Source organism: Anneissia japonica, unplaced genomic scaffold, assembly GCF_011630105.1.
Source record: "Anneissia japonica isolate Jap-2015-1 unplaced genomic scaffold, ASM1163010v1 scaffold287754_len4335492_cov202, whole genome shotgun sequence".
NCBI lineage: Eukaryota > Metazoa > Echinodermata > Crinoidea > Comatulida > Comatulidae > Anneissia > Anneissia japonica.
Window position 1 is genome coordinate 1,419,438 of NW_022705543.1, and position 19,852 is coordinate 1,439,289.

At 30.3% G+C, this 19,852-nt stretch overlaps 1 protein-coding gene across 1 annotated transcript in view; it reads right to left on the bottom strand.

Moving 5' to 3' along the window:
- LOC117105812 (DNA repair protein RAD51 homolog 2-like) overlaps nt 1-19,162 on the bottom strand; it is a 33,145-nt gene extending 13,983 nt beyond the window's left edge. The window contains exon 1 of the mRNA XM_033247105.1: nt 19,044-19,162. Within this exon, the coding sequence (XP_033102996.1) occupies nt 19,044-19,091 (48 nt within the window). The 5' untranslated portion in view covers nt 19,092-19,162. The remainder of the gene's footprint in view (nt 1-19,043) is intronic.
- Between the last annotated feature and the right edge of the window lie 690 nt (nt 19,163-19,852).

The following is a 19,852-nucleotide window of genomic DNA, read 5'->3' on the forward strand; positions in this document are numbered from 1 at the left end:
GGGCCATTTTTACCTACCTGTCATATGGGGCCATTTTTACTGGGGCCATTTTTTCCGGGGCCATTATTTCCGGGGCCATTTTTTCCGGGGCCATTTTTTCCGGGGCCATTCTTACCGTACACCGTGAAGAATGCAAGCTCTTTAGAGGCTCTGAGACCATAGTTTAGACTAGGCTTATATCTTCTTATTGCTAAGGCTTCAGCAAATACAATTACAGAACAGTACAGAACCATGAATAATATTAATATTTTCAAATAATAAGGACTCAATAAGAGATTGTTTGGATGTAATATCAGCCGTCATAAGATGTAGACCAATTATATGGTTAAAACCTCCACAACTCTCAATGTGTTCATGTATTCTCTCCTTTTGCAACAAAAAAAATACTGTACCATATTTATTCGAATAAGGTTTTTGAGGGGGCGTTTATTCGAGGGAGGCAATTTTTTCGCGGGAGGCCTTTACTTTTTTTGTGTAAAACTACAACACATAATTAGGCCTACTGTCAAATGTGTTATTGCGTGATCAATGTGTTGAGAATGATGGTGCTTCCATTAGATTTGTTCAGTCATTTGGGGAAGGGGGAAGCGTTTGTTCGAGGAAAAAATAAATGTCCCCCTGGTGTTTATTCGAGGGATGCATTTAATCCTAATGCGGCTCTTGGAGGGGGATTAATTTGAGGGGTTGTTTATTTGAGGGGGAACTTATTCAAATTGGGGTGTTTATTCAAATAACTACAGTATATGATTGAATAAATGCAATCCTTTTTGTGTAGAACAAATTTTAATAGGTTAATATAGCTATAAACATGAACTAAATAAAGTCTTACAAAAAAGCATAAGTAAAGTTTCCTGAGACGCTTGATGACAATGTGATTGATGGAGGTGAGTGAATTATAAGGAAATGCCATGTGACCTCGTGGACTTGTAGATAGGTTTTGTCACAACACCATAACACACAAAGATCATGACAAACTCTTAAGCACTCTGATTGATAGAGTAAAGTGACATCATAAGTACTTGCTACTGACTTTACAGGATATACAGAAGTAGCGTATGAAAACAGAAGGCAGAGGAGTAAGCATCGCCATGGAAACTATTCAACATCGTCACAATGATCTGTTTTAGGACTAAATAGCCAGGTAAATCCTCTGGGCGGAATCACCCCTAAAACTGGCTTGCATTTGAAAGTAGTACTGTACTGATATGCACTTTCTGCAAGTAAGTAATTAAGTCTGTTTTTAAGAGATTAGTTGATCACCCTCGCGTGCATGTCTTCTATAGTATTGAAAAAAAATATATTTTCGGAAAACTTTTTTTTTTCTTTTTTTTAAAGAAAAACAATTTTTTTTTTCAAATATTATTTTTTGAAATGTGTTTTAGTAAATACCGTAGTTAATAGATATTGTTATTATCTCAATCATGTTTTACCTTGAATAACGATGCACAAACAAACAACTCAATGGTGATGTTTGGCTTTAGCAAAACATAAAAACAAAATAAGAAGCCTTCCTTCCTAAGCACTTTTCCAGACTAGATAGAGTGATAAACTATTAATTTTTTTATAGGCCTAATTCAAACAAATGAATGAAAAAAACAATGTGTAAAAAAAATTAAATGTACATAAATAAAACCTGTACATCATATCCAAGCCAATCAGTCAACCAATCAATTAATCTATCAATTAATTAATTAACTAACAAGCTATCAATAAATCTAATCAAACATAATACCAATTAATCCACCATCCAATTAACCAATCAATCAGTCAATCAATAAAACCACTTGGTCAGTCAATTAATCCATCAATCAATAATTTAGTATCAATCAATAAGTCAATCATTTCTTTAGTCATTAACAAATTTAATAATCACTTAATCTATTAACTAATCAACTAATCAATGAATGAATCAATCAATCAATCATTTGGTATAAATCAATCAACCATTTCTTTAATTCATTAATGAATTTAATAATCACTTAATCAATTAATCTATTAACCAATCTACTAATCAATCAATTATTCATTTCCAGCCCCATAAAGATAATAAATGTTGATGAACACACATTGAACTGAAATAACCACAAGTTCTTGAGGCCATATGCCAATTAGCGTGTTATGAACTTTAAAATACTCATCGTTACAAAAGCCTTCAAACACTACTGTACGTCAATGAAGAAAACTCAACTCAAGTATTCAACCTCTAAAATGTCAGTAACAAATATTTGACTGAACAAGCCTTCAACCTCAATAATGTCAGTAACGAATATTCAACGGAACAAGTCTTCAATATTCTACAACTAATTATGAATTTGAAGTGTTCTGTGAATTGATAGACTTTATCCTAGCATATAATGATACATTAAAATCTCAATGCAACACAATACCGCACAGAGTGGTATACTTGAGATTTTCGAAACCATGCTCATCTTTGACTGGTCACGATGCAACGAATGCCCTCATTTAAAATGCACATATTAACCGTGGAATGTATTGAATGACGTAACCTTGCGAGAACTTTAATAAAATATAGTGTATACTACTCATTGAACTAATATTGAAGATCCATCGTTGTGATGAATCAACAAAAACAATCAATAGTTAATTGCTTCCTTTGTATATTCAGATAAGTGTCTTTTAATTGAAAGGAAAGATTTATCCATAAAATTTATCCATATAATTTATTTATTATTTGACGAAAACATGTGACATGCCTAAATATAGTCATGATGACATCATATCATAGGCCATATATAGGCACACCATGACTATATATGGGCATATATGTATAAATTATATATACCATTCTTTTTCATAAAATGTTGAATTAAACAAAAAATAAAAATTATAAAATTATAGCATTCTTAATTTTTTCTAAAAACAAAATGAAAGCGGAAGAGATATAGCTGGGTAAGTGACATCAAATACTGGTAGGTATTAGCATGGCAGATGTCCACCACATAGCTAGAAATAGATCTCTTTGGCAGAAATCGTAATCAACCATCATTAAAGAGGACACCCCAAGGTATTAAACTAGGTAATAGACCTTTACATTGGTCGGCAGACAATTAAATAATTTTTTGGAGTAAGATTTTGTAAATCATTCAAAACTAAATTGTTATGATCGGTGTGTAATTCAAAATCGATAACTTACTGATTCTTTAAAATGAGCAATAACAGCAATATACCTCAAATAATTAGTGACATGAAAAAGATATTATATTCTGATTAATTAAGCTTGCGTTTTCACATAATATATTAAAATATGTGAAGCACGAGTTTAAAGGGATAATAATGAGGTAACTCAATACGTGTGAATATTGCGTATTATGTATCGTACTCTGTTACAAAAAGGATTCGGTTTTGCAGCTGATAATTACAGAGTTAGAGTCATGGACTGCTTGGCATCAGTGAATGTGACGCGATGCATAGGGAATGGATTTAACTTTGCAACTTCATTGAAATAAATTGTACGTATCAATTCTGCTTGCAAACCTTTCTAAGACTGGACTTTTTCATGAGCCTGCTGCCCTTCCAATAATAATGATTTCAAACAGTCCTAATTATAAAAATCAATTATTTTGCCTGTTTTTAGCGGTGGATGAATAAACAATGTTAAATAGTGCAACAAAATTGTTTTGGAAAAAGATTTTCATTTTTTTAAACAAAATGTTGATAATAGCTATGATGATTGAAATTAATACTCTTAACATAAGGCCGGCAGTCAGGTTGTTTACCCATATGTTGCCATCAAAATGGCATTACATCCCTGCTGTTAATTGCGATGTTTTCAAATAGCATTCACAGAAGTTGATTGACCTCCATCCCAACCTCCAATCATAAAAAATCCCACCATTTGTGTTCTATGAAATGTTGTTTTTTAGCATACAAAAATTTGTCCTACAATAAGGTCTTAATTCATCTAACTTTTGATTTTGGTATTATTTTATATAGAAATTAATAATTTACACTCTTGATTTGTTTTTATAAAAACATTTTTTTTTAATGATTTATTACCGCTGATACTCTATTAAAGATATTAACTAAAGGTTTATATTTATTTTTATTTATTTGAACTAACCAACAGCGATAACAACCGCCACTAACAAGTTAAAACACATATAAAACATTTATATGTAAGATATAAATATTTATATGTAAGAGGAATGTGGGTGAAGACTCAGTAGTTGTTGATATTTAGTAAAGTTACAGTAATGTAGTGTATGAATAATAATAATGAATAATGAAATAATAATAATAATAATAATATTAATAATTATAATAACAATAATAATAATTATAATAATAATGTATCATAACAATAATAATAATAATAATAATAATAACAATAATAACAATAATAATAATAATAATAATAATAAAAATAATAATAATAATAATAAATAATGAAAAGTTAATGTAGATTATTGTTGTATAATGTAGAGTATTTCCACCAAGATATGACCGTTTTATTCATGGTTTTAGTTTTGGCTTATATTTATAATCTCTATACACTTTTATTACAAACCTTTTTCTTTTATTTCATCTGCCTACTTTGTTATCTACTCAATAATTCCAAATTCAATAGCTTTTTTTTTTCAAATATCATCTCTTAATGTAAAATACCTAAATGCTTTGTACAAATTTGAATGCAGCATAATCAATATAAAAAACACATTAAATTGTATAAATTCAATTGCCTCTTCAGTATATAACCTCTTTCCATGTTGTTCACTCTTAGGAACATTACATTATAACCTCTAGTACATTACCGCTTATCGATATTTGACCTTTCAAATCTACACAGTAGTCAAGGTCAATCTTGTTATATTAAATATTGTTGATTAGTACTTTAGGGTACAACGATATTAAAATCCAATCACTGAGTTTCATATTGACATCAATGTTAGTAATATTCTCCAGCCTATGACAGCAACCCATATATTATTAATGCCATAAGCAATCTCAATAATAATATAGTCATTTTTATGACAACATCCTCAGTAGCTTTTCCCTCTACGATGGTGCAAAACTAATAATAGCATTCGTTGTGACAGTATTATAACTTATTATTTAAAAATATACATGCTAAAATCTGTAAAACAAAAAAACAAAAAAAACCCTGCAATCAAGTAAATTAAAAAAATGAATTGCTCACTAACATAACTGAAACTACTATACTTAATTCAGGCCAATCTTAATCATCACATACAAAAAGAGGAAAACTAACAAATGGATCAGGTGGCAGACCTTAATTACAGGATATTCTCACAAACAGAAAATGTAACCGGGCCGGAACATACAAACTGCAGACGACAACTATGGAGTTCACTACTCACAACCTGGAGTCCTCATGGAAAGAAAAGAGGCCGTCAGTGAGAAAGATGAAAGGATGAAATACATCATTACCAGGGAGAAGCGATCTGGAATCAAAGGGTGCAACAGATTACTGGAGACATCATGATGAGGCCTTCACGCTGCAGTAGATAGATAATGGTTAAAAAATAAAGTAATTCGCAGGCCTATTTCCAAAAAACTATCCTTAAATTGCGACAAGCCAGTTTTTTATTTTCTGTAATTGGCATTTAAAAATGAGTTTTACTATTATTAATATTATTATTATTATTATTATTTTTATCATCATTATTATTATTTAATTGTCCATCAATCAACTCAAAGGTGTTTGCCTAGTTATGCTAATATATAATAATTTTTAAGCACTTTATGGCTTTTATTAGTGTAACTATGCGCTATATAAGTCTAAATTATTATTATAATGAAAAATACAAGAAATGGTATTATTTACTTATATCTGTTAATTGGTATTGAAAATATTTTGTTTTAAATTTTTTTTTTAATCTAATATGTAAAAATACAAAATACACACTTAAAATATTACATTTATTGTTCAACATAAACAATACACTCTTTCGGAAATTCTTTTAATGATTCTTCAATACATGACAAATGATTGTAAAGCGGTTAGTATACTCGTTTTTCCATCTATGATCTAAAGTAATCACACCATTGCAATCTCATTTTTAATTCTACACGGCATATGCCCATGTGTAATTTACTTGATACAGTTTAATGATTAACATAATGTACGATCTATAAAGCCATAATTAACTAATACATCAGGTAATAAACAAATTATGACTGTGCCCGCAGGCGATTACACTTTTAATGTTTACTTCAGATACGACAGTAAGCCTGCCACCACTTTACGGAAAAGAAATGTAATCTTTCATGAACTAAGTCACTCATCCTCAAGTACAGTAACTAAACTCCTATGAGATTAGCTGAAGTATCATTACAAGGCTTAGGGAGGGCAGGTTGTGGAAAAAAAAATCAGGATTTGAGAATCCAAGTAAGATTGGATGGCTATGTATCCTAACTCTAAAGCTATAGCTCCACTAATACAGTAGGTAGCTAAACAAATTACGACAATCCCTTAAGGCATTTATCCTTGATGTTTACTTTGCATCCGGCATCTACGTCATATACGAAAGCTGCTGCTTTTGCGGACAAAGTGGTACGATGGATGTCAATCAGTATCCAATCATATTACGGACAGCTCAGAATGTTTACATCCATAATGAATGTAAACGGATTATTGTGGGCCCGCTAATATTATAACATTAAATTGTGGGACTATGAACCACTTGAATGATAATCTTACGCATGGAAAAAATGCACAATATTGATACGGCACACATTCATTCCCAACGGATCAGACGCCTACACGTTCGTGCATGAATAGGTCCAATATCGAATGGCTTGGGTGTTATGATATATACAAGTAACTAACACAATTAAGCTACACACATTTAAGTCATGTGATTCAATAATAGAAGTCACAATCACATGACTTTCGATTTCCAACCTTTTCTTTTGAAATTAAGAAAACTACTGATTCAATATTATTTCCAACACTGTATTGGTGTATCTTCACAAGATGAAGTTTTTGGAGATGTGTTTTTTTTTTTGTTTTTTTTTTTTAAGGGATGAATTAAAAGATGATCTTTTCCAACAATAGTGTAGACAAGTAGTAGAGAAAGTGGGAAAGAACGGCATTAAGAAAAAGAAGATGAACAAAGGATAAAATATAGAGAGCATAATAAAGATAAGAGGAAGATGTGGATAGTAAGTATTGGCTAGATGATTAAAAGAAATATGGAAAACAGTGATAAGAATAAGAAAGATGATCAATATTTATTACATCTAGTATTGTAACATAAAAAAGTATAAATGTTTCAAATCATACATCAATCAATTAATCAATAAATAATACTTTAATATTGATCAAAATCAATATGAATTAATATCGATCAATAAATGGTAGTCTGACGCTCTATCCATACTACCAGGTATGGGTATGATATGACATCTTCATTCTCATCATGTCTATATATGGACAATTCACATAATTATATTCAAATATGTATATATTTTATATATTATTCATATATTCAATTCAGTTTTCCATATTTTTTGTGTTTGGTAATTGTTTGTACACAGGTCCAACATAATGTCAATGGCTGCCAAATGTCTGAAATCAGACGGCTACAAGTACCAGTACCAGTACACAAATTCAAAATAAAATTTACTAATGTGGATAGAGATATCAGATATATTCACATATAAATTTACTTGGTGATAATGTCACAGTGCATTCTTACATACAACTCGAAAGCTTACTGCTCCATTGATCAGAAAGCTTTTGAGCATAGAAAATGTAAGGAATCAGCACGTTTGACGAGATCATTGAATATTGGAATCATTCCTCATTTGTTGTTAGAATAAAACATAACATTGATAAAAATCAATCAAGTTGCGTCCAATGACATGTGACAGACCAGAGAGTTTTCCTGCATTTTAGACGACAAGAAGCCGCCAAAAGTTTATACTATATATCAGTTACAAGACAGCAGCAAAAAATACATTTATCTTTTGTGTTGTTCTCTCTTTCCCAATTTACTACATATACAGCCTATATGTTTTAGTATGATTCTAGTAATAATGTTTTTCTTTATGATTTCCTCTCCTCTTCTCTAAGTAGTTTAAATCAAAGATAGTAATTGCACTACTGTTACAGTGTTTATCATGTGTTTCTCCTCTCTTTACAAACTAGTTAACATATGATACAATATAATACAACTGCCAGCAATATTATTTATCAATACATATTTCAAATAAAACCACGAACAACAATTTCATCTTCATGCTTCTACTTACCATAGCTGAATCAATACAGGCAATTAAAACTATGTATTTTATCTGTGTATCTATCGAAAGTCAATATTATATTGTTATATACTATTATGTATATTAAAACAATACTATTAAGTGACAAATTAAATCTTTTTGGTTTTTATATTTAAAATTTTATTCTCATGAAATTCAGAATGTGCTACAAATATTATGAATTTAATAAATTAATTTACATTTGATTTGTCAGAAGATTAATTAGTTAGTTAGTTAGAAATCTTTCCTTTTTCTGGCTACCCAATCACTGTGGGGACATTGTTCTTCCTTGGGGTCCAGATAACAAACACTTCAATATGAGATATAGTACCAAAACAAAATTTTTTTTTGAAGTTAGGTATATAGTAGTTGTATTTAAAAGAAAAATATCTTTTGTTTTTAATAACGGTTTTGAAAATAAAGCACAAGTTTTGAAGACAATAACTGCATCAATTTAAAAATCAGAAATGCGGAAGCAAAATTAATTCGGCGTACATTTACACTGCTTCCGACTGTCATACAGTGTAATAAAGTAATAATAATCAGGTACTTATGTAGTATACTAACACAATAAGTAATAATTGGTTTTTATTATTATTATTATATGCTTGTTGAGGTTTATACCAGCTAATTTGAGTCAAGGTAATGTGTCAGTCTTTATTGTCTGACATTTGCTCATCTTGAGGTGTTTGGGTCAGTAAACCCGATGACGTTATTACCTATTAATTGTTATAATAATAGCAATAATAATGTTACTGCTTGCTTAAGAAAATAAATGAAATCGTAATTTGAATAACGGCATTAAAGGTACAGTGAATAATGCCAAAATTATCTATGCTCTTCAAAACCCCCCCACCCAAAAAAAAAAAAAAAAAAAAATTAAAAGCTACAATAAAATAGAAAAATACTGATTCTTTTTATCAAATAAATAAATAAATTAAATAATTTATTTAAAACAAATATACTAATAAAAATATTTAACAAGTACATACCAAAAAAAGTAAAATAGTTTCTTGTACCATATTTAAATAAAACATAATTTAAATTTATAAAAATATTTGTTTTAATTAAATAAATAAAAGTTATTTAATTATAGTATATACTAATGAAAATATTTAAAAATAGTATATGTACTCAAAAATTATTTTTTTTAAATTGAAATAGTTTTTTGTACCATATTAAAAATAAAAACATCATTTCAATTTATCAAAGATTATAAATAAGATTAAAAATTATATTTTTTAAATAAATAAAGAAAAGTTATTTAATGATAACAATATTTAATATTTGACATAGTACATACACAAAAATAATTTAATTTCTTATACCATATTTAAATAACACCATCATATAATAAATTTATCATTAACAATAATGATATGGCTATCTTTCCATATAATACCCCATGTTTATATATTTTAAAAGAATAATTTTTTTCAACTGGACTATTATTATATGACAATATTTATTATTTTATATTATATATTTTACTTATCTGGAATAATAATAATAATAATAATATTCACTAAAAAAAGTAACCTGTGTGTTTATGTATTTGTCACTATATAACATTGTTTCTTTTTGTGAAACACATGAACCTGTATTTGAGTGTCTACTGAAAAAGGGGGACTTTTTGATGAAGTATCAGTGATGACTTGCGTCTACCTCAGTGTTATAACACAAGATACGGTTTTATTATAGCTTGAAAAAAGAGAATAAAATATAGAGGAATGCTCCACTGATTGAAGACTGGCTGAGAATTGCAATACAAACTGTAATACTACCTGTGAAGGCTTTGTAAAAGCTACATGAAGGCAGAGAATAATTGCACGCCAAACAGTTTATAGTTACTGATTTATGTTCCGTGCCGCAGAAAAATTCCTATGGGAACTGCAGAATATGCTGTGTATTGTGTGCAAGAGAATTCAGCAGCTATCGTCTATTGAAATTGGCTTCAAGCAACGAATCCAACGGCAATTACAATAATAATCGGTATTAGCATAGTTGCGATATGATATTATGCTGATTTATGATTATGATTATGATGAGTTATTGTTTTAATCCTCATGATCACTGCTATTAAATCATATTTTTATCATCACATCTTATTTATTATTCATTAATTCTATAATAATAACTTTATTAAAACATATCGTTTAAAAAAGAATTGCCTGACTGTGTTGATAGGAAAAAACTTCAACAATAAATACTGTATTTGAATTGCTTGTAAGCTTCAGTTTAAAATAGAAAATTAAAACAATATTTTCTTGCTAAATAACAATAAAATTTGCATACACAATTTATGTAGACACTAATTAGTTTGTAATCAGTACAACAATTTTTAACAATTAATTATTTTAATTAATTTTTAAAATTAAAAATTTTTGGAATAAACATCTGTAAATCAGTAAAAACTGCATTTACTTAATTTCACCCAACAGCATACATACATGCCAACAACAAGGTGCGTCAACACAATATAAAACCACTTCTATAGACACATACATAAAACTACTCCTAGTTTAACATTTAACTTGTACGGTATGGAGTTTTACCTCTAGAATTTTTCTTCATTAGATTAAGTAATTTTTGTTTAGAATTAATTTCACTGTAAAAGGGTTACCTAAAAGCATTGCTTCCAATGTAGTTTTTTTCTCTTTTTTTAAAAAACTATATTTATAAAGGATGACCCTTCCAGCGTATCCTAGGACAGCTGATATTCAGGAGCCCTCTTAAATAAATGAAGTAATGTGATGCTTTTTATCAGCAGTCTCTTTAAGAGGCTTAGGTAGTGAATTTTTTTTAGTCTTGAGAAAACGGAATTGAAACCAGACTCTGGGATTAGAAGGCAAGCACCTTAACCACTATGCTATTCAATTCCACTCTACTATTGCATCTCATTTCCATAATTTTCAAATTGTTATACGCATATTTTAATTTTTCTATTTAAATCACACTTGTGAATATGAATGTGACTTTGTGAAATAAATAAAAATCAAAAAATTTGAAGGCAAGCACCTTAACCACTAAGCTTTTCAACCCCACTCCACTATCATTATGAATGTGACTTGTGAAATGAATCGAAACGAAAAATTAAAACAATTTACAATAATAATTACCATATGTGGCAAAGACAAGCCAAACCAGTCACTCGTCGCAAATTCTGTTTCAGAGAAAATAGCAAAAACATGCTAGAATGTAAAATTTTAAAAAATCTATTTTATTTCACTAAACTAAGGTTCATGTATCTATACATCATGCTGTGCTGTTATTTTTCCCAATTTCAATGTTAAAACAACACTTTTTAATGATTTTATAATAGTTTCTGCATGAGAAATGCCTGAAATCATAAACTTTGAAGGCTGATTTCTCATATATTGTTCTTTAAACAGCTGTATGCGTAAATGCTTGTAACGTCATAAGGAAATGTCAGATTTGAATGATTTTTTTACCATTTTATAGCTCTTATTTTACTCTTTAACCCTGTATTAATAACCTAAAATCAAATTTTGCGACGAGTGACTGGTTTGGCTTGTCTTTGCCACATATGCAGGATCAAAATAATAAAATTTTTTAAAAATGAGCTAAATACAAAGCCAAGGCCTAAGTGTATGGTCAGTGATGTCTTTGGAAGGTATAACTTTGTTGATTTTTGTAAATTTGACGCTGGAGGCAATTTTCGTGAAAATATTCACCACCGCTGGTCAGCAATGCACAGCTGTATTAAGCAATATGGATAAAAATATCATAATATTCATTGTTCAAAATATCAACTAACTTTTGTTAGATTAGGTCTTATAATTTCCTATGACCATGAAAAAACTGTCAGATTTATGTACAGGTAGTATATGTACTGAGTCTTTATAATTTATCAATAATCACATGAAATCATATTACATAATTACATACAAAAGGCACCCTCTCTTTAAAACTGACATTACTTCTTGCCATTATGTCTTCTGCAGATTTTCAAATATTGATTTTGTTCAAGCATAAATTACCGTTCATAGTAGGGGTGAATAGCCAATGCTCAGGGCATTGTCTTGTAATTGGGCCAAATACATACAAAGTGGTTGTATGTTTGTCGGCCCGTATCCATGCTTATAAAAAAAGGCTTCGTTCCCGTGATTGGGCATCTTGCCTGCTATAGGGAAAGGGTATATCCAGAAATATGACGTTATCTTGTGTAGCATTTTGTGTAGGCATTCTTTATGAAAGAGTAAATGGAACATTAAAAAAACAAATGTATGTATTGAACAATTTGTACCGACACACTTTATGGAAAAATAAAGGAGTTGAGAGCATGTCGTTGTAAATAGGTCATCAGGATTTGCTTTACAATACAAAAAATTTACGTAGTGGCACCCTTTATTTATGCCCTATAAAAGAAGTATATTTGTAGATGGTTGTTAAAACTTATAGAGAGCAATGTATTTGTTATCAACAATCTCCAGGTACGTTACTACATACATCAATTTAAATTGGCACAATCTGGAAATATTAGTTATTATGAATAACTAAATGGAGAAAAAAATAAAGTTGATTACAAAAATATAGTAGAGTAATTTGTAAGTTGCCGCTGAAAATGAAAAAGAGCATACATGAATAAATGGAAAAATGGAACAATGTAATTAAATTACCAGAAGGCAAGGTTTGTTATTTGTCTGAACAACTGGTTCACATGGGTGTGTGAGTGGGAGTGGGTGTGGGTGTGTGTGTGTATATATATACACACCCACACACACACACCCATATTGAGAAATTCTGAATATCGGTCTGCATCGACAACCTTCGTCACGCATGAGATGATAATCTGCAATGCGTGAGTCTGCAATATGCTTCGTTAGAAATATGAATATTATATGATACTCTCCAGTTATGAGTGATTGAATGATATTCCAAATAAGCATGATTTCTATAATATATAACTATTTTATTATATAAATTGTTTACTAGTAAACATAAATCTTTACCACTTTTGGTTTTTTATTAGTTTGTAAACATTAATATTATCAAAAAATCATTAATATTATTAAAAAATAACATTATATTGTTAAACAATGTTGTACATTTTTGTTAAAGAATAATATTAATATTTGATGGGTTTAACTACCAATACTGAAATTCTGAAATCAACATTAATACTGTGTAAAATAAACATTATCAATTGTTAAACAATAACTAGTCGATGGTACATATAACTTGATATTCTATTTTGCATCATAGCCAATCAAAAAGGTAAGTAAAGGATGTTTATATTTACATAGCATGATTAATACAGACGGTAACTCATCATATTACTACTTTAATGTATAACCAAATAAATCCCCACATGATACAAAAATGAAAATCAGGATGCTGACAGTCTAACCATCAACAGAGGAATGATTTATGCTGAAAATTAATTGTTAAATCTTAATTTATTTTACTGTATGAAACAATAAACATATATATAATGCAAAAATCAAAAATATTCAAATATAGAAATCGACAGCAATTACTTTTTTTGAGATAATTTTCTCATATGACGAAACAAAGCAGAATACTTAATCTAAATGCATATGATAACGGTACCTAAAATTGTTCCGCATTGCTAAATGCTATAATCATTTGTAGACTAATACTGAGTATGCATAATTTTATTGGACAGCCAAATAGCTGCTGTACCTATACACTACGAACTCATAATAATACGCACTAAAGAAATTACAGTTAAAAACCTGCTTGTGTAGAATGTATTCAGAGAATTACATGGGTACATTGGCTTAAATTGGAGAAGTGGAAAGTTACGTTATAACATGAAAAATGAGCAAAACTGCTTCTAAAACGCATTCCATAATTCAATTCACATGATAGATCTCAACATCCATTAACAAATAATTTGAGGAAAAAAAATGCTCAAAGCAATTATACGAGGTAGAAACATAGGGGATACAGTCGGCCTATGACGCCACTGAAACGCAACTTTTGACTTTTTATAGCCTGCCAATATAAGTTTATACGGTCCATACGGAATTTATTTAACTGTCTCAAATTGTGAATCTTCGAAGGATTCTTTTGCAATGATCCAAGGCATACTGCCATTACATTTAAATAACATGTAAAATGTCACGTAGGTAAACGTGTGTAAATAACACATAAAATGTCATGTGCGTGTGAATGTCACACAAAGAATGTTGCATGTAAATAACATTATCGTTTGTGAATAACACAGACAACATTAATACAAATAACACACAAGATGTTAAATGTGTAAATAACACATAATTTATGTGTTAATATCGTATAGTTATTTTAATTTATATTTCTTCTTTATGCTATAGGTACTTTCAGTACTATTACACTGATTTTCAAAGTGGTACAGTTTAAACATAACAAAAATATATACAATATACATAATATAGAATTGATCAACAATAATTAAAAAGAATATATTATACACACATATGTAAAATATGTTATTTGTAAAAATACAACCCAGTGTTACATGCAAGCAATAAGACATAGTGTGCGAATTACATGTAGAATGTTACAAAGTATTTAGCGGTAATTATCATCATATCACGGCGCAATAACAGATAATCTGGAATTGAATTAGAGTATTCTGGAATGTGGAATAAGCTATCAGAATGCAGAACTAAGCTAGCAGAAGAATACGGAATAAACTGGCAAACTATAATACAAAAATGCTAACAGAAGAATACAAAATAAGATGACATATTTGAATACAAAATAAGATGACATATTTGAATACAAAATACGCTGGCATATACCGTAGATATGGAATTGGCTGGCAAATTAAATAGTGGAATAGCTAGTATAAGAATATGGAATAGGCACAAGTTATTTTTTTTAATTAGCTAGCATTAAGATACGGAAAAGGTTAACATAGTTTCCAGAATAAGCTGGCATTAGAAAAGAGAATAATAATAATATTCAATCATAAATATTAATTGCTACTAATTTCTATCATATCCCTACAGATTATTTACTTAATGGAATTATAAGCCTCAATTACAAATAGTAATAAATGATAAAAAACACATTGCTTTTTCAAATCAAGTTTACTCATTACTACGGTATACATCCTGAAAATTGCGTATTTAAAAATAAAGTAATTATAAGTTTTATATATCATGATTGTTATTTTACTTGTTTAATTTAAATGAATTAGATACTACATTTAATTTAAATGTATTATTTAATTCATTCTTTTTAATAATTTTAAATGATGTTTAATCCAAATTATTTTGTAACCGTATGTCCTTTAGTATTGATGTATATAAATTTATTGTTCTAAAGGTTATCAAAAGAGGGTGGAAAAAAAGAAACAAAAATGTTCTCATTTAGCAAAATGATTTTGCCAAAATCATCTAGATGAAGAAAATAAAAATTAAATTTTAATAATGAATTAAACAGTGTACAGTAGAATGAGATTGATAAATGCTTAAAATTTATATAAATAAGGAAGAAATACATCTTATTTTTGCAGATGTCAGGTAGTGGAGGGCATAAAAAATTATAAAATTTTAGTTTTCTAATGAAATTTTCATTTTTTTCAAGTTTTATTTTTTTTCTAAATTACCCTCATTGGCGGTTGCCCAGTTCAAATTATCAAATTAGTCAAAACTCCCAATGAGATGGATTTAAACAATTTTCTAATTTACAGACTTTATTACGGAAATCATTAGATTGTCTGTGGCCAGTTAAGTCTACGCAAAGAAACAGGAACAGTATCATTTATGCGTCTGTACAGAAAATAATCACCGAAATATACAAATTTCAGAAATTAAAATATAAAATTTTATTATTAAGGTTTATTAACATAGCTTAAATAGCTATGCAATCTACAAAAAAAAAAATCCAAGTTAAATTGCAAAATATAAAATTTTTTAAATACTACATTTTGAAAAACAAACAGCTCTTATAATATACAGCTTTAACAAGGTTATCAAATACTAGTCACTCCAGAAATGCCAAGGTGAAGCAACATGCAGATGTGACTATTAAGTCGGATTTATTTCCTAGGAATCCGGGGTATTCTCCCCAGTCATTTTCTTCTATGCATTCTCCGTAATGTTGGTTTAGTCTCTATTACAATCAAAATCCTGTTATGAACAGGCATTTTTTAAAGGAGAACACGGTAAATAGCCTGGAATTCAGATCATATAATTAACAAATTGTCGTGTCTGCACACGTGGGATAACCTGATTGGGTGTCTATGGTAACCAAACTGACAGACGTACATTGCAATGACTCGAGAAGCCGTACATTGACTGCGTTTAAAGCTATAACCCCCAATTGTAAGCTGCACACACTTAAAATGAGTCAGTTGACCCATTTCCAGGAAAGTTTATGTTAAAGTTTATGTCAATCAAAAAAATCCCTGAAAGCATTTCCTTTTCTTCCAAATAGGTTATGGTTCATTCGACATTTTTAAGTGATGACGTGAGTGTGGTCAGCGCATTTTACCCTGATCTTAACCGACACACAGCGGCCAAATATGAAAACCGAATGACATTGCACAGCCTGGAAAATATTTAAAAAATATATTTAGATCAACCACATTTTACTTTTAATACCTTTTGTCAATGAACAAGTAAAGCATAGCAAAGTACAAACAAAATAATTATTTGACAGTTTCAGCGGGCAATCGTTAAAAACGATCAGTTCCACACCTAATCAATTTGCATTCTCAATGAAATCACTTCGGCAAACAAGCAATGCACGCTAGGCTTTAGGCTTAAGGAATCTGAAACAACCTTTAAATTAAGTGTTGTGTTTAACCTAATAATCTTTAATTGTTTGAATTGTTTTAACAAGTTGGACTGCCAGCAACGAGTATACACATACCACAGAATGTTGCTGCGGGTGCTTGTGACGACTATACTTTTCTAAATTGGGGTAACATTCTCGCGTTTATTACTTCTTTGATATACATTGTAGAACCAGACTTAACGGGTGGTAGTTCGGGGAAGATACACCTAAGCGATAATGTACAAATAGCGGATGTATGTTTGTTGTCTTATTCTGCTGGCAGTACACTCGATTGCATGATTGGGGGTGCCTTCTGAACATATACCAACCCATGCAAAAAGCAGACGAAAAAACTCGCACTTGGCAGAGACAATAAAAAATGCTGTCCCAGTGCCAGTAATGAGTTTGCTCGTCCCGTAATAATTTCCCACCAATTTATTAGACACCTCATTTTGATGATATGTGACTAGATAGAATTTCAAAAAAAGTATGTTTGTACATGTATACCTATTCTGACACACAGGAAAAGAAACCTAAAAGAAAAGGTCTGGCAGTCAATGTGTTAATAATAGTAAATTTTGCTAACCCTTTTGCAGACTTATTAGTTAATAGGGCTTCAATGGAATATTAGAAAGGTAAATATTTTCTCATCAGTGGCATGTCTAGGGGGGAAGGAGGCTGATGGGAGCAATGGTGAAGTAGGGGCTCGATCATTAAAGTGAGGTTACACTAGCTCGCAAAATAAGGTTATATGAGGTTATTTTTATCTATTGAGCATGATGTTTTGTATCACCAATTTTCAATTGGTGGGGGGAGGGGCTGAGTTGGAAGGGGGGAATTCTTTTAGGCCGCCATTGAAGGCCGCTTCCTCATATTGATACACCACTGCTCTTCATTATTTAAGAGATGTAAAATAATTCTGTCTTCAAATTCTTTAAATATCATAGACCATTAAAAAAAATCCAAAATAAACAATGAATAAATGAATACACACAAAATTACAAACTACAAGATCAGATGGGTTTTTTTTTTTAACAGTGTCTGTGTGGTAATCATTCTCCTTAAATTTTAACAGCATCCAGAACAAGTAATTATCAGTGGCACTAATGATCATAAGTTGGTGTACTCTCCACTTACAAATGAGACATAAATGTGCAGGGCACCTTGGGAAAAATGCTGACTACTTTGCCTGCGAAGCACCAACGTGACATTGCTAATACATAATACATTTATATCCATAGCTATGGGTGTAATAGATTGCTTAATATTCCTGCACAGATATATGAATTTAATAATTCAGAAGACGAATGTAAACCAGTCCATCAAGAATACGACTTTGAGTCACTCAATACAAATTTTAGCGAAGCGGGAACAAGACAAACTTTATTTGTTTGTTTATTATTATTTATTTAAATTTGTTTTGTTTATCAACCTGCAACACTGACAGGAATTGAACCCAGGACCCTGGAATTGGAAGGTGAGCATCTTAACCACCAAACTATTCAACTCCACTTCACTAAATGGTAATTGATGGTATTGAAGAAATATGTGGCGATGTCAAGCCAAAACGGTCGGAAGTTGCTAAGACGATTTTAAGATATAAAGGCAAAACAATAGACAAGGTCAAATTTGCTCATTTTGGTGTTTCATTAAAAACATGTATATTAAGTATCTAAGAATAGGATTCAAATAATATTTTTCACATTTAAGTACCAAAAATACTGTAAAACGTGATTTTAGTTAGACACTCAAACCCGGAAGTATGAAAAACGAAGGCAAATCATCGTTTAAAATACTCACGAAATTACTGTTTTTTTCAATCGTGTTCCGGGGTCAAACTCGTGTCAAGTTTGATATCGTTGGAAAGCTTAGAAACACGCATGCTTTCTAATCCAGTCAGCTGACCAATTTTGGGGCGTGTCTAAGACCGCGTCGCTTGGGTTTTCGATGGAAGCGTCGGCAAGGTAGTAGTGCGCGTTACATGTTTTCATCGAAGCTCGAAGTTCGAAGTTACTTGTTTACTGCGTTTTATTCCTTACCGTTTTAATGCTATAATGAACATGGAAAGTTCGGTAGTACAGGTACATGCAAAATGGCCTATACTGTATAACACAGACTTGATAAAGTTGACGACGAATAAAACGCGTTCTGTAATAGTTTAACGCACTGGTTTCAAGGTCGCAGTGTTCGATTTCCGGTTGTTTACAGTAAAAACAACCATCACATTTGAATCCGTGTGTGAAATGAAATTCAAACGATGACCACACACGAAGTAAATTTTATGAAAATTGTACTCGTTAATAAATCTTCTATAGGATATGTCCCCTACAAAATATATCAATACTTTCTTTCCAATTACAATGATCACTCCGATAATAAATAATAATTTACTATGGACCATGAATATCGGGAAAATAGTACCATTAAAAATATATATGATGGTATTCAGAGTCATTACTCTAAAGTGACCTTCCATTCTCTGTTACAAATTTTTTAATGAATATGTATGGCATTGGTATTAGAATTACAGTAGAGCTCACTATAAATAGATATTAAAGTATGAATTATTTAAACATGGGCCATCCAAAAATTATGATGCTCAAAGTTGTAAGACAGACGCTATTGAAGACTGCAATTACAAATCAATACCACCTCATGGAAACTGTCAAATCCAGTTGGGAACATCACAAAGCATTTCCATAATAAAGAGAGCAAGAGATAATGTCAATAATAACCTGGAGGGGGGGTCTTACTTAAGAGATATTGATGTTCAAAAAGTCAATCGCTGTATATCAATATTTTTAAAATGGATCTCTTCAATCTTCTAAGATGATATAACTAATTTTGA